General features: G+C 27.2%; 1 protein-coding gene across 8 annotated transcripts in view; it reads left to right on the forward strand.

The window, feature by feature from the left end:
• Nucleotides 1-17,925, forward strand: part of LOC129610095 (copper-transporting ATPase 1) — a 36,738-nt gene that overhangs the window by 9,152 nt on the left and 9,661 nt on the right. For 3 of the 8 annotated variants that reach the window (XR_008697070.1, XM_055522449.1, XM_055522451.1), the window contains 3 exons: nt 13,025-15,486; nt 15,553-16,376; nt 16,429-16,799. Coding sequence is in view for 7 of the 8 variants with exons in the window: in XM_055522449.1 (XP_055378424.1) it covers nt 13,025-15,486; nt 15,553-16,376; nt 16,429-16,799 (3,657 nt within the window). In the remaining variant the exon portion in view is untranslated. Of the gene's footprint in view, nt 1-3,088; nt 3,172-3,950; nt 4,080-10,193; nt 10,416-12,845; nt 12,940-13,024; nt 15,487-15,552; nt 16,377-16,428; nt 16,800-17,503; nt 17,740-17,925 lie in introns of those variants that run through there. The other 5 variants (XM_055522452.1, XM_055522455.1, XM_055522453.1 and 2 more) reach the window with 5 other exon arrangements.

Here is a 17,925-nt window from a genome sequence, read left to right on the forward strand (position 1 = left end):
TAGCGTTTGGAAAATAGCGGAAGTTATTATGACAGGAAAATCGTGAACACCCTTGCATAAGGCAAAGTCATATAGACCGTTTCCTCTGCTACAAATGATACTAAAACTTTTTGAAATATTGTTGTTAACAAGGCTGATGCTGATAACAGAAAATAGGAAATTGATTCCATACCAGCAATTTGGTTTTAGAACAAAGCATACAACAACTGGCTAAGTGCACAGAATAACAAATATTGTAATAATAACAACATTAATTAAATGGAAAATAAGGGTAAATGAAAGTAAGTCTGTAAATTTCACAAACAAAAATTTGGCGAACCCACCACAATTGAATTTGAATGGTACCAAAACACGCGAAATATTAGGTATGACTTTGGATGTCAAGTTGGGATGGAAAGAACTTGTGAAGAAGAAAATAATATAATTAGAAAAGAAATAAAGAGAAAACTATTGGCTCTTAGGTCGTAGGTTCAGATGGGCAACATACATCAAAATATTGATATTATCAAATGATAAAGGTTTGCAGCTAAGGTATTCTGCCAAGCAAATACACATCAAACAAATACAAAATCTCCAAAACAAGGTAATAGGGAAGGTTATCCCTGGTATGTGTGGAATGGTGACATTCATTGGGATTGGTTATCCCCCAAGTAAGTGAGGAAACAAGGAACTGTGCCATGAAACATAGGGCGTGTTTGCAGCAACATGTGAATGTCGATGCCCCTTTACTTATAGGGGAAAGGGTTTGGACAAAAAGACTGATACGAGCGAGACCTCACGACTTAACCTAAAGTGCTGTGACAGCACTTCCGTGCCTTTCTTCACGAAATGTAGACACAAAATACGATAAGGCAAAACTAATGGTTAGTCAATTTAACTAGTTTTGGGAGTTTATGATGCTATAGGTTCGTTTTAGGTTGGATTAAATTTCCCACTATTGATAGGTCTGACGACAGTTTATCTTTCGATGATTTTTAACACCTCTGTTAAAAAAAGTATACCTTAATTTCTTTTAGAACTATACACTAATTTGTATTGAAAGTAAGAAATAAACAAAAAGTCTTACTTAGCGTCATATGTATTCAATTTGCAAATTAGAATCGAAGTCGAAATGTGTGACAGTTAATTGAAGTAGTCGAATAGTTTCGGAAAATATTTTCAGAATATTAACACTAACATGCATCAAACTGCAATGACAAAAAAAATTCCTTAACAAAGCAAAATCATGTTTTGAGACCCTTTAAAAAATAAAGCTTAGACCTAGGCTTAATATTGAGATAAAAAAGCCATTCTAATTTTCCTTTAACTTTCAATTTTAGAATAGTTACTAACTGGGTATTTTTAAATTTATCAAATTATGTTATTATGCATATTATGATTATCGAAGCTATTGTTTTGAATCATTTGCATAAATTTTACTCTTTATTTGATCTGAATATTTCGTTAGTGATATGTGATTGTAGATGTTTTATGGTTCTAATTAAATTGACAAGCTTTTTTATGCTTGAATAGATTATAAAAACAAAGATAATATTAGCAAAGCAAGAACATATATAATATTCATAGTGCATATTGCATGTCGCTGTGTAAAATTTTTTTTAATAGGTATGTATGGAAGTATGCTTATTTATGTATGCATATGTAGATGTAAGAAATCATGTATGGATAGAATAACAGAAACGTGCTAAATTATTCTTTAACATTATTCTTTTTTTAATAAATATGTATGGCAATATATTTTAAGAGATAATTTTCAACTTAGTAAAAATTTAAAATTAATTCATTCGATAATAACTGTAATATTAGTTGAATTAACTTGATGGTAAACGTGTGCATACATATTTTTTTACCGACTTTAGGAAATCAATAGTTCTGAAACTTTATAGGTAGGTCCTTTAATTGTAAAAATAAATTGTTGTGAATTTTATTGTTGTTGTCATTGGTTTAACTTATAATACTTGTAATTGTTATAAATTATTAATTAGTTTAAATTTGAATTTGTCAGCAAATTAGTAAAACATTTTTATTTAAGAAACTTACAGTTAATGAGTTTCACATTACGTTATAAGTTAAAACCTTAATAAACGTTCCTTAAAACGTTCCGTTTTGCGATTACAATCAAAATATAGTTTTTGATGAAAACGTATTTCCCTTTTATAATAAAAAAAACGAAAATAAAACATTTTTGTTAAGATGTCCGCCCGTTGATCTGCCTGTGTGAACTAGTGTGAATATTAATGAATTTTGATAAAAAATAACAAGATAAAATTAATTTTTAAAGAATCTTTTCACTTCAAAAGTTTCCAAAGTTTTCCAATTTAAAATTCCAACACATAGTTAAATAAGTAGTAATATGACACTCAGGAGCACTTAGGGAAAACTAAAACTTTAGCCAGAATATAAAATCACTTTGGCTAGGAGTGTAATATGCTACATTTAAAAAAGTAAATGAATTTTAAAAAGAATCAAAGAATTATTCAACGAAACTAGAATATGTATTTAAAAAATTTCAGTTTTAAAAAATAAATTATTATTCCATACTTACAATATAAAATGGATAAACTTTTTTGAATGTTTCTTAACCATAACCATATATTTTAAAAAATATTATTATCAATTTCAATAGTTTTGTTTTGATTAAGAAATATGTATACACACGTAAAATTGCTTACAGTGTATGAAACATAATCTTTAAACTGTTATACACAAGTTTTTTCCCAATTCATTCATAACAATAATAAAGCTTTCCCCAACAATAATAATGGTAAAAACACTAAAAATAAAAACAATAACAGTATTCTGTATGTATTAAAGTCTAATAATTATATTTATAAATAAATACAACACTCTTTACTATATTCTATATTGTAGTAGTATAACAGTGGAAAAAACCTGTTGCCATTTTTTCCCCTATCTGGTAAATGCCCCACATCCTCTAAAAAACAACTTTTTTTTTTGCAATGCATAGAAATTTTACGTTATAATAAAATCAGTAATATTAAAACCATAGTAATGGTTAGATCTCTTGTATAGCCTGTATTTTATACATATAAAAAAATTACTTACGAGTGTATTAAAAATTTATTAGTTAATTAACAATATTTAAAATTATATGTACTTATTATAGACTAGATTAATATTAAATTGTAAATATTTACATTAAATATATAGGTAATATAAATGTATAACAGTATTTGTATATATTATGTTTATCAATTTATATTAGTGGATGTTGTTTACAAATACATTTGATTGTTTAATTCAAAATGGGAAAATAGGTTTTAATTGTACTCTTATGAAACAAAAAATGATAATTTTAAATTAATTTTATGTACAATTGTATTGTTTTCTTAATAATATAATGTCAATTTATTAGTTTTGATTATAATGAAAAATATTTTTAATCTGTTTTTTTTTTTGTTTAAATTTCGTGAAATATGACGTATTGAAAATAATCATCTGCGGTTTTATGCGATTCCAATTGAATTTTGTGTTATTTCATTATTTTTAAATAAAATGTATATTTTTCCAATATTTCACACATGGTATATATTTTAAAAGCAATTAAAATATGGTTTTCAGAAAATATTTTTAAATATTTGCTAAATAATTTAATAATAACAATATTTTATTTTAATTTGAAAATTAGTCATTCTTATACAGAATATATTATTGTATGTAATTCAATATATGTAGGAGTTTTAGTATACTAGTTAAATTAAAGAAATAAAAATAGAGTGAAAATAAAATTATAATTAAATAAAGTGAAAGTAAAAGATACTTAATGAGAAAATCAAAAAAATTAATAAATAAATAAGCGTTAAAGGTTTTTTTAAGTAATTTAACAAAAAGTGCTCAATGACAGAAAAAATTATTCTAGCTCTACACTTGCCTCTTTTAAACATTATTAAATCTTAGTTTTGATCTGATCTAATTTCCAAATTTAAACAAGTTTGTACACATATAGATATATACATACATATTACATATTTATTTTTCAATGTAAATCTATATTTATGTATATATGAAGCATGTTGTAGAATAATGTAAAGAGCGTTAATCGAGTTGTAGTGGGACAGGTAAATGTTGTGTTGCATTATGGTTAATTTTTTTGTTATTTTTAAAAAAATGAAAACTAGTTTTTTAGTTGAAATAAGTTAAAATGTATGAATATGAGTAAATATGTATGTTGTATGAATTTATTACATGAATTTAATAAAAAAATCTTTGGATTTGTTAAAAAAGTAAATTGAAATTCTCATACATATTTTACTATGTTTAAATTTTTAAATAATTCTCGAATTTGATGACTAATTTATTTGTGATCTTGTTTTAGAAAGATTTGAAGAACTGGAGTATTTTGAACTATAAAAAGTATTCGAATATAATAAAAACTATAAATTTAAATGAAACGAAATTGATAATTTTTATCATCAAGTAATAACGTGTTGAGCTGGTTCATAACAGTCAAGGCAGCCTAGAGCTTTTTCGATGAATTTAAGCTACTTTTAAAGGTATGAAAGATTTCAATTTTCCCGGCGCGATTGTGTATGATATTTTGCTAAATAGCTTCAAAGTTAAATCCGCCCACAACTTGTATTCAAGTCTTCTCTGCTCATTACAAAATCTACAAGTTCTAGATTTTGATTTAGTGAGAACTGTAGTTCATGACGAAAAGCTCTCGAAGACTTTTCTACTCTTCCGATTGTGTCTTCTCTATTGTCTAATTTCGTTTTCCATGAATAAGTATTTAATTGGTTTCTGTAGATGATTTGCTTTCTGAGAAAGAGCTAACGCGTTAGTCACTTTCATTTTCTTCTTACCAATATTCTTTATAACGATTTTGAAAAAAAAGAAAACGAATTTGTTTAAGTTTGTTTTTTGTCTATACTTTTTCAAATACTTTAGATTATATTATGACTTTACTTATACGATTGCACACAAAAAAATTTTATTAAATCAGTTTAAGTAAATTTTGTTTTTTTTTTATTTTTTAAAAATTAATTACATTTTTAATATGAAATAAGTGGGAATCATTTTTTCATTTTATAAACATAGATTTTCTTCGCTGTTATCTGTATTTATATTTCAAATACATATACTGAAATCCAATATTCTTGACTAACCTTGGAGCAATATCAGCTCATGTAGCTATTTTTAAAGGTAATTGTGCATTATTATTTACAGATTTAGATCACCTTTCGCACAAAACAAATGCTTTTATTGCCAGCTGCTTTCAAATTTGAAGTTAATGATTAATTTTTGTAATTTTGATCAAAATTTATTTTAGATGATTTAAATTTAATTGATTAACGATAATTGAGACATTCACTTGAAGTTCTAAATTAAATCTTGAAAGTCTGTTCGCGCATACTTACAATTCTGCAGAAACTGAATATTATACCTTCTGATTTGTAACATACTCGAGTTATTTTTAAAAATCTGACATTTTTCTATTATGCTCCTCTTCTATTTTATAATATTTTTGGAGCATAGTTATAAAAAAAGTTAAAAATCCCTTTAGAACTTTAAACACAACTGTCACTTTGAAAATGATATTTTTGAAGATTTTACAGTTTGATTTTATTGAACGTGCTTTATATTAAGATTTAAGAAAGAAATGAATTATCAAAAATCCCCTTGCACATTGAAAACTACATTATTCTAAACATTCTGATAATCTTATATAATGGTAGCTGCAATGAAAAATTAATTATGACATTTTAATATTGTAGAGCTAAAATAATTCTCGAAAACCAATGGTAAAATTTATTTAAATCTAAGCAAGCCAATTAAGCAAGAGAAGCCAATTGACGGCGAAACACAGGGGAAATACCTATGTCCTTGTGTTTTGCTTGTTCTTTCCTTAAACCCTTATAACTAATTGGATTTGAATGTTACCGGTTCAACAAAATCTCAGTATAATATCAATTCTAGACTCATTAAACATTAAAATTTTTTCGATATTTAAAAAACATCGATTTCGTCACTGATGCTCTAACGATTATCAAAATATATACTTCCTGAAGGCTTATAAAGCGGACATTTTTTATATAAGCTAACAATACACACAACAATTAATTAAAATAATATATTTTATGATACTAGCTGTTTTATAAAGTACAAGTTTAAAAGTTTGATTGTATATTAACAAAAACTTTAATTCTTTGTTTTTAAATTTAATTCATTTAAATAAATTAAAAGACAATTAATTTATTTTTTATTAAAATTTAAATAGTTAGTTTTTAATTATTAAAGACAAAGGTTTACTGTAATCCTAATTACAATACATAGAAATATAAATTCTTGGAAGACTTTCTTTTTTAAATGTGACGTTATGTGTAGACTATTAAAAAAGGAAGAAGTAGGAAATAATTTCTAAAAATCACATAAATCAGAATAATTATAAAAATAAAATATTTACTAAGTAAATACCTATATTTCGTGTAATTAATTAATTCATTACATGAAATGTTTTAACATTACACGTTAAGGGTTGCTAAAAGTAACATGTTAATGTAGTACATTTAACATAATATTTGGCAGTTAACACTTAGTGGCAAATGCACTTTTTAATAAGTATATTTCTTTCATGAGACGATATCCCCAAATATAAGGAAAAGATTCTCATATGTTAGAAAATACCTCCAAGCAAAAAAAAGCATCAGCTACAAAATAGTAACACTAGCTCTACCACAAATAGCGTCTTTATTGAAAAAAAGAAATGGACTGATTCCATTTGTTCACAGCCATATATTGCTTAAAAAATTGAGGAACTTCTATATTGTTTTATAGTAATAGCTACACTTGTTAAAGAGAACAAGTGTTCTGTAATATTAGTAATAACACCTAAACAAAAAGGGTGTTCATTACCAAAAAAAAATGAAGCAATTCCTTTTTTTATTGGATACTTACTCTTTAAATTATTTTGCACTGTCTACTGTATATATCGTAACAGTTACTTAATTTAAATTGTATTGTTTACAAAGTTTCTTCAGTAATAATTCCAAAGTTTACTATGCGTTGAGTTCAAATATTGATTAATTAGTAGTGATTACCAAAGTTTTGGAATATAGCACAAAACAAGAATAGGATTTATTTCCAATATCTATGACAGCTATTCCATATTTAACTAGAAATTCAAAAAACGAGACCTTGTCAACTCTATGATACCCGTACGAATTTGTTATCCTATGTGCGAATAAAGATGCCATAACTGACTATGGGAAAGACTATGACTTTAAGTTGCCGTAAGTATTTATGCAAAATTTCAGTACAATGTGTTTTTTTCAAAATGCTGTGTGTGCCAAACTACTAATGAAGTTGTATGGCAGCTACCAGAAAGAGCCAAGAAATTTAAACGAATATTATCAAGCACATCGGCTTGATACCCGAACCGGTACTCCGATCATGCCCAATTTAAATAGGGTTGTGGCACTTATTACAATAAATCATTTGTGAAAATTTGGTGAGCTTAGCTCAATTAGTTTTTGAGTTATCGTTGGGACGGACGGACGGACGGACAGACAAAGCTAAATCAACTCAGAATTCGACGCTGATCAAAAACATACCCTTGGGTTTATATCTCAGAGCATTATTTCTTAGCGTTACAAACGGTGAGGAACGTTCGTACGGGTATAAAAATTGAAGAAATATCTAAATTAAAAGAAAATTGAACATATTTTTGTGGAATTGTGAGGTAATCATTCCAAAAAAAGACAGTTGCAGTCGTTACCAATTTTGGCCACTATGCCAAAATTTCCCAAAAATGGGCTAGTAGAACTATCGAAAATTGGGTACTCACTCCAATTTTTTTTCCGTGAAAGTTATCGATTTTTTTGTTGAATGCAAAATTTCTGTAACACTTGCTTTGCAAAACCATTTAATTCATAAACACAATTACTAGAAAATCTAGAGAGAATTCATTAAAGAAAAAAGGGTGTGCAAGATATTTTAATTATTAAAATGGTTTTTTCAAATTACTGATTGAAGTAGTTATTAACAAGATATGGAGAAATTAAAAAAATTTCAACAAAACTGTGTCAATGAATGTATTTCCAATAAACCACCTGTTTAAATTTTTTGTTTTGTTTTTTTTTTTAAATTGAAACCATCATTTTCAGATATTTTGAGAGTGAAAAACAAAAAATTGGAAATTAGTTAATTATATATGCTTTTATACCATATTTTTGGGCTTATACGTACATTTATATGTAAACAAATTAACTAAATTTCCCCTTGTATTTTTTTTAACTGATCAAAAATTTAATCAACTTTTATTTAATTAAGTTTGTAGCAATGTATATGAAATATTCGAGTGTGGTGAATATGTGCAAAATCGTTGAATTTTTCGTTCACAAATTCATGAATGCCTGTTCCAATATCAATCCTTATCACCAGGAAAAAAAATTTTTTTATTTTTTTTTATTAATTCCCTTTATTATTTTACTCTCCGTTTTTGTTTTTATTTTGGGCTTTAAGAACTAATACAGCTATTTGTTACTTAGCTTTCTTAGTTTAAATATAGTGTTTTATCAGGTTATCAGGGAAAACATATCGGTATGTGGTTTAAATTTTTTTTGATAAAAACACTTTAAATTAATAATTTACACGATTAACACATTTAAAAAAAGCTTTTTTGTGTAGATAACAAGTAAATGTCAATAAAATAGTTTAATTATTTAATATATCGTGAATTTATTTACTCAAATGCATGTAAGCGGGAGACTTAAGTATAAGGAGGTCATCGTAACATTAAATATCAATTGGAGTTCTAAATAACGTTAATTTAAAATAATTTTAGCTTTTGACTACATTGCGGTAACCGTTTTTATACTTAAAACGTTGACATTCTTTTAACGGTTTAAGTCGTTGACGTTCTTTCAACGGTAAAACATTAATGATAACATGTAAATATATACGTTTTAAATTAAATCAAAACTTAAAAAAAGATCTGTGTATTGTAGCTAATACTTTTTACCTTCGTTTTTATATGTAATTTTAGTTTACCGACGAGATAATTAGGGTATTTATCTCAACAATCACTTATCGTATTCAAGAAACTGATAAAGAATACTCCAAACCATAAATTTACAATTTATCAGATAGCTTTTCGACAAAGAGACGAGTATTCATTATAAGCCAAGGTTTATTTTACAAGTTGTAGCATTCAACAAAAAACTTTCAATTCTGTTTGATGCTTTCTAAAAAATTAGAATATAAAAGTTTACTACACAAATAAAATTATTTATTATAACATAAAAAGATTACAATTTACAATTATTGCGCATAAGAGAGTTTTTCTTCTTTTTTTTTATACACAGTTAAATGACATCAATTTTATGGCAAAAGATGAGACAGGTGTTAAAATTTATTAGCTCATCCGCAAGTTTCAAATAAGCCAAGAAAGTGGTTTGCCGCTTACCATATTCTCTGCTATAGTTGTTAATTTAGCGAATATTTTGTCAGTAGTGTAACATTATTTATAAGCTATTTTATAACAATGTGTCATTTATTATAAATTTTGTATTATATTATCAGATAATGATTATTTTGGGTTTTGTTCATTTCATTGATGCTAAGATAATAGTTATGATTAACTTAAAAAAACTGGTTGAGTGGTTGTTGCAAAATTCAATAGAATAAAAGTCTTTTATTTCATCTTTGTCATATTATACAAATTATGCTGTATAAGTGTTCTTTCATGTTCTTTCTGTATAAGTGCTAAATATGCTGTATAAGTGTTCTTTCATTTCCTCATGCCGTTTAAATACAACATAATAATTCACAACTTCTAATTTATATGGAAAAAGTGTACAGACGAATTTTTATTAAAATAGATTTTATTTACTTAAACGACTGAGAGAGAAAACAACAATTTGTAAACGTTTACAATAAATTAATAGTTTTTTACCCGTTTCTTTATAATAAATTAACGTCACTGCTTCTTTTATATTATATTTTAATTGTATGGTCCTTCTTTTAATTTTTTATATGAATATTCTTTTTAGATTGGGTAAATTATATTCTGATACACGTTATCTATATAAAAGAAATAAGATAAAAAGATTTTTTTAATTTGAATTTCCACATACATATAGGTGTAATCAGTTTATTACAGACATTTGTAAATAGTAAAGTCCAAATGATGTCTTATTTTAAAAAAAAAATTTTTTTGATTCTTTAAGCAATCAGTCACGTCCTAGTTGCGAGAGTAGATATTAGTAAGAAAATATTTTCATTTTACGTTTGTTTTCAAAATAAGAGATTCGATATTTAAAAAAAATGTTGGGTATTGGAAGTAAAAAAGATCGTCGAAAATCCATGGAAGCTGGAACGTCAAAAATGTTTGATGATTTCGAAGATTTAACACATCCAGTTTTCTTTGTTGAAAGTGAACGTGATCAACTTTTACGGTAATGAATGAATGAATTGTGTGTCTCTTACATAAGATTTTGTTATTATATTAATTATTTTATTAGAGAAAGAAAAAAAAATTATTTTTATCAATGAAATCTGTAAAAAAAAAAACAAGTTACAAGTATAGAATAATACTGTAATATTGTCGATTTGTTTTGATCACGAGATTGTTTTGATTTAATAACTGTTGCTATAATTGTATAGTTACGCAATACAATTACTTAATTAATCGTTACTAAAATCTCGAAAAGGATAACAAAAATCTATAATTAATTTTAATGTTCAAATTTTTCTCTTTAATCAATCATGATAAAATTTGTGCAAATTGACATTCAAAAGAATATTCAAACAATATTTTACTTTAGCAATTACTAAAGCGAATTATAAATATTACATGTGCCATTTTCGATTTTTATTAAAATTGGACTCTCTAATGCTACGTGAATTTATTCTAATTTATCAAATCTATGAAATACTTATATGTACACGTATTATTAAAATTTTATAATTTTAGCAACGGATTTTTATGTTAATGCGCCACTTGTAGGGTTAGTTCACAATACGCTTACTTCAGCGGATAAAAATTGTAAATACGTATGTATGACTAGAAATTTTTACAAGTTTGTTCTTATTTTATGGGAATAAAGGTTTTTGTCCTTCTAACAGTTTAGTAGAGAAAAGAAAATTGTAGTAAATTAATTGTTATTATGTTAAAATAATTTTCTGTGGGAAAATACATAAATGGAAAAACTTCTGGTCGCAAGCCATAGTACCACTTTATCCAATGAAAATATTGCGTAAATTAGAGAAATTTTTAATAATATTCTAGAACTATTTCAAAAAACAAAGTTACTACATTTTTTAAATGCTATTATAACCTCAATATAATGAATTTTTAAATTTTTTTTGTTTGTGTACTTACACACATACATATAATTTTTGTTTCAGATAAAAATCCCCGTTATTATAAGTCAAAAAACAGAAAGTCATAATATTTTTAGTCATATTTTTGTCAAGCCTTATTTACCTTTTATCTAGATGTACATCCATACTCTTATAAAATAAGTACTACAATAAAAATAATATACTTAAACAATCTATTTTTAGAAAATATAAATCTTTTTATTTATTTTAGACTCATTCATTTTGCTCTTATTTCAATTATTTTTGAAATTTAATATTAAAACGCTAGATTTTTAAGATTTTAATAGAGTTTTCAATCTGATTTTTTCAATATTCTACAAATATTTATCTATTTACCCATAAGATTTTTAAAGAATTTTTAATTTTTTTCCATTTTTGAATAGCTTTGCTTTAAAAGCAGTAAATACTAATTGTCGTTAGATTGAATTTCGTTTGAGAATAGAATTACATTAAAATATAGTATGTTACGGCAGGCTCGTTACCTACCTAGTTAACTCTATGACGCTATGAAACTAGGGTATGATATCATGCACTAGTCCTATGGTCCCCTTAGGAGTGAAGAAGGAAAAAAAAAATAAATATAATATGTACTTCCATTTCACAGAGACAAGTTCTTTAATGCCGTTTTATTTAATTTAGATTCTGTCAAATGTCAAAGACTGTCAAATTAATTTTTCAAAGATGTGATCCGTATCAAGACAAAGAAACTTGAATTTCTTCGATTTACACATAATTTACGTATTTCCTTTGGTTTAATTTTTGTTAAAGCACTAAAATAATAAAGAAACGTAACAAGATTAGGAGAGCGAGCGTAAATTTTCGCTAGTTTTATATTTTAGGTTGAAGTTAATTTAACACATACTTAATTTATATTAAAGTTTGTTGTTATAAAATATTTTTTTGTATTATTTAAATACATATATATTTGAAATATATAAATTTTTATTTATTTAATTAGTTATGAAGGCGTAATTTTAAAAAAAAAATTTACTAATTTTGGAAATAAATTACAATTTAAACTCTCGTCGTAGCTTTTTAGTACTATACGTATATTCACCAAATTTTTATGTGGTAATTAACGACTACTAAGACATAAACCTTATTAACGATGCAACAAATGTTTAATTTGACTTTATCCATATTTTCCTGAAATTTAATTTTCTTACTTGATAAATTATGAATTCAATTATTTTTTCATCATTAATAAATAACAAGGTTTATAGAAGAATCTTAAAAATTTTTTATAATTCAATTAAGTTGTGTGAAAACTCATTATAACAGGAATTGCAAAAATTTCAATATCTTTCTGTCGTTTTTAATTTTACTTTATCCAAGAACATTTAGGAATTTCAAGAATTTTTCATTTATGTAAAGAAACCTTCGTTCAAATCAATAAAAAATGAGAAAAACTGCAAAAGAAAAATTATTTTGTCGTGAAAAATGACATGATTTTCATATTTAAAGGATGTTTCTATTAAAATATTATATCAGTCTAAAACGAGATCCAGAATGATGTGGTTGAATAAAATTTCTAGTAATTTAAAATTGTGATTATTTTTAAATTTTCGTACGAAAGTTGTACAAAAAATTGGGATTGTATGTAATTTAACAATTTAATTTTCTTAAAAAATTTTGAGATGTTTCTAATAATTAATGTTTATTTTATACTTTTTACTTTTAGTCACAAAATGGACGAGGACGATAACTGTTGCGATTCAAGGGCTTTGCTTGGACATTCAATTTTAACTGTACGATTACCTATATTAGGTATGACGTGCCAATCATGTGTACGTAATATCGAAAGTACTATATCAAAAAAATCTGGAATACATAAAATAAAAGTGATCCTAAGTGAAAATGCTGGTTACGTTGATTATGATGCAAATATAATAAATCCCGCACAAATAGCTTATGAAATAGAGGAAATGGGCTTTGATTGTCCTTATACAAGTAGTAATGTGACTTCCGTAAATTGTAGCCCACAGAAGTCTAATGTTCCAGACAGATTAACAACAAAAATCAGTATTGAAGGGATGACATGTAACAGTTGTGTTCGAAATATAGAAAAAAATATAAGTGGAAAACCAGGAATATATACAATAAAAGTTAGTTTAGAAGACAAATTAGGAACTGTGGAATATGATCCCAGTCATTTAACTGAATTGGAAATAGCGGAAATGATAGACGATATGGGTTTTGATGCGAAAGTAGCTGAAGAAATGAAATCAACTGAAATCAATTATAGAAGTTCTAATAAAGAAAGACCTAAAAAGAAATCAGTTTCGGAATCATTAGTTATGATAGGCGGTGATTCAGCTGGGGATTACAATAAATTAAATGGTGATAAATTGGGAAATGGCGTTTTGATAGGTGTAAATAATCAATTAAAAAAATGTTTTCTGCATATACAAGGTATGACTTGTGCAAGTTGTGTGGCTGCCATAGAAAAACATTGTAAAAAAATTTATGGCATTGATAGCATTTTAGTAGCTCTTTTAGCAGCTAAAGCGGAAGTTAAATATAATCCAAATGTAATTGCACCAGAAGATATAGCACAGTCTATTACCGAATTGGGTTTTCCATCAGAAGTTATAGTAGAACCTGGAACCGGTGAAGGTGAAGTAGAAATAGAAATTTTGGGAATGACATGTGCTTCCTGTGTCAATAAAATTGAACAACATTGTCTCAAAATTAAAGGAGTTTTGTCAGCTGCTGTAGCTTTAACAACAAAACGTGGAAAATTTCGTTTCAATTCAGAATTTACCGGACCTCGAAATATTTGTGAAGCTATACAATCTTTAGGGTTTGATGCAAAACTTTTAACAAACAAAGATAAAATGTCACATAGTTATTTAGAACATAAAGAAGAAATTCGTAAATGGAGAAACTCATTTGTGATTTCTTTATTTTTTGGTGGGCCGTCAATGGTTGCTATGATTTACTTTATGGTTGAAATGGAATTACACGGTCATGAAGGAATGTGCTGTGTAGTTCCAGGTTTATCCACAGAAAATTTAGTAATGTTCTTACTTTCAACTCCAGTACAGTTTTTTGGTGGATGGCATTTTTACGTGCAAGCGTATAAGTCACTTAGGCATGGATCCACAAATATGGATGTTTTAATTACAATGGCTACTAGTATAAGTTATATATATTCAGTTTGCGTTGTACTTGCTGCTATAATTTTACAACAACATACATCACCTCTAACATTTTTTGATACACCTCCGATGCTTTTAATTTTTATTTCACTGGGTCGATGGTTAGAACATATAGCTAAGGGAAAAACTTCAGAAGCTTTGTCAAAACTTTTATCACTCAAAGCCACAGAAGCAGTTTTAGTGACCATTTCTGATGAATTTGAGGTTTTAAGTGAAAAAACAATTTCTGTAGATTACGTACAAAGAGGAGATGTATTACGTGTTGTACCTGGGACTAAAGTACCAGTTGATGGAAAGGTAATATTTGGTCATTCATCTTGTGATGAAAGTCTTATAACAGGGGAATCTATGCCGGTACCGAAAAAAGTTGGATCCGTAGTAATTGGTGGTTCTATCAATCAAAACGGTGCTTTACTTATGGTAGCTACTCATACTGGGGAAAATACAACCTTAGCACAAATTGTAAGACTGGTCGAGGAAGCACAAACTTCTAAGGCACCCATTCAACAACTCGCAGATAAGATTGCCGGCTACTTCGTTCCTTTTGTTGTTTTCGTCTCGGTAGTGACACTAATTGGGTGGGTGATAAGTGGTTATATAGATCTTGATCATTTACCGATTACACCAGAAAGTAAAATTGGTCTAAATAGAGAAGAAATTATTTTTGGATATGCGTTTAGGTGTGCATTAAGTGTGCTTGCTATTGCTTGTCCGTGTGCGTTAGGTCTAGCTACGCCGACTGCTGTTATGGTAGCAACTGGAGTTGGTGCGCAACATGGTGTTTTAGTAAAGGGAGCTGGACCTTTAGAAAATGCTCATAAGGTTAAAACCATTGTTTTCGATAAAACTGGTACTATTACTCATGGTATGCCAATGACTTCCAGGATTTGCATGTTTGTTAAACCAAAAGTTTGTTCTTTGGTAAGAATATTAACTGTTTTGGGGGCTGCAGAGAGTAATAGTGAACACCCTATTGCAACAGGTATATACATTGTTTTTTTAAATGTGTACGCATATTTATAGCTCTTTTGATTTTTTAAATAAATAGCTATTGTTAAATTCGTGAAAGAAATGACCGAAGTGGAACAATTTGGAAAGGCATCGAATTTTCAAGCTGTACCTGGGTGTGGAATCAAATGCAATGTTTCAAATTATGAAAATGCATTACGACAAGGAAGAAGCTCTGAAAAAGTGATCAATTTTGAAAATTTAATTCGAACGGGAAACAATTCAATACATTTTGTGAATGGAGCTGCAATTGAAGAAATTGTCCCTGCACTTACTCAATCTCAAAAAAATACTTTGGAACTTCAACAGCTTTTACAATTGGACGAAAACGAAAGCAATAATATTCAGTCTGAAGATGATGACGTGGAAGAACTTGCTGATGTAAATGAATATTCCGTACTTATTGGTAATAGAGAATGGATGCATCGAAATGGAATATTGGTACCGCCAGAAATTCATATTAAAATGGTTGATGAAGAACAAATGGGACATACGGCTGTTTTATGTGCTTTGAATAACCAACTTGTTTCCATGATCTCAGTATCAGATATGGTAAAGCCTGAAGCACATTTGGCAATATACACCCTGAAAAAAATGGGTGTTGAAGTCATTTTATTGACTGGTGATAATAAAAATACAGCTGCAAGTATAGCTAGACAAGTAGGAATAAATAGAGTATTTGCTGAAGTGCTTCCATCACATAAAGTTGCTAAAATTCAAAGAATTCAAGAAGGGGGTGTAAGAGTGGCAATGGTTGGTGATGGTATCAATGATAGTCCGGCACTCGCTCAAGCAGATGTTGGTATAGCAATCGCTGCTGGAACAGATGTAGCAGCAGAGGCTGCAGATGTGGTATTAATGAGGGTATTATACTATAGCAAATTAAGAATAATATATTAATGAAACTTATTTTTAGAATGATCTTCTGGATGTTGTTGCTTGTTTAGATTTGTCACGTCGAACTGTTAGAAGAATTCGTTTGAATTTCCTATTCGCTAGCATGTACAATCTTATTGGCATTCCAATTGCAGCAGGAATATTTAGTCCATTTGGATTTACGTTACAACCATGGATGGCTTCAGCGGCAATGGCGGCAAGTTCGGTTTCCGTTGTATGCTCCTCGCTATTGATAAAATTATATAAGAAACCAACCGAAGTTTCGTTACGCACTGCCGAATATGAAGAATTAATTAAACAAAATTGTGATCCAGAAACTGTTTCTGTACATCGTGGTCTAGAAGATATCCCAAGACCTAACTTTAGTCGATCAAGTTCTACACTATCCAGGTTAGTAACAAAAATTCGGAGTTGCTTTTAGCACTATTGAAGAATCGAAATCACTTTTGTCATACAGTAATCTCTTTTAATGTTACTTATATATTAGACTATTACTTATAGTCTCTACACTCATTTTTATTAAAAAGTGTTTGAAGTCTTACTTTCTGAGAAGTTTGAAATTTTTAGCTTGAAAGTATTCAAAATGTCTTATCATTTGCTCTTCATTCTGTCATGCATTATACAAATGTAATTTTTCAAAGATTTACAGAACTTTTGTTAATAACACCGAAAGTGAAAATTCTTTTTGAAATGTCGAATCCAATTGCATCCTGATTTAAAAATATCGTTTCTGGTTTGCTTTTATACCAATATGTTAAAAACAATTAGTACCTTAATTAAGAGCGTACAACGCGCAATTTTTATAAGTCAACATGTTGAAAAAACTTTTTTAAAACTTTGGACAATTTTTTAAATACATACAATTGTTTTGAAGAACTTTTCTAAATGAAAATATGAACTTATATTATAACAAAATATATAATTTTTCAGTTTCATATTTTAATATCATTTACACATTCTATGAATCTCGTTCCATTACCTTATTTTGCTAATTTTTGCTCTGTTTAGCAACTAAACATTTTTTTTATAATTTTTGATTATTTTTTTATTTAATATTTAAATTTTATTTATAATAATTATGAATTTATTTTCAGTTTTTTACGCACACCACAATGTGTTTAATTGTATAAATGTTAATGGCATTAATAAACAAATATGGGCTTATCGCTTTCTTATTTTTTTAAGAGTTTTGTTACTAACTTCTTAATATTTAGTTTCTAAACCTTATTTATATTATTATTTTTTTTTTATTTTTAATTAAAAATTAAGCTAATTTTTTATTTAAGGGTTTTCATATAATCGTAACACATATTTCATTTAATTTTTACACTTTGTAAATAATAATTAACAATAATTCCTTAAAATTAAAATATAAAAAATAACATTGAAACATATAAAATAAACCTATATAAATATAATTTAACAAAAATAAAATATTTGTAAACAATTTTTGGTACCTATTTTACATGCTAAAAAATTAATGCATTCAAAATTTTGTAATTAACAAAAATAACCC

The sequence above is a fragment of the Condylostylus longicornis genome, unplaced genomic scaffold, assembly GCF_029603195.1.
Source record: "Condylostylus longicornis isolate FDR11 unplaced genomic scaffold, ASM2960319v2 ptg000044l, whole genome shotgun sequence".
Classification (NCBI taxonomy): domain Eukaryota; kingdom Metazoa; phylum Arthropoda; class Insecta; order Diptera; family Dolichopodidae; genus Condylostylus; species Condylostylus longicornis.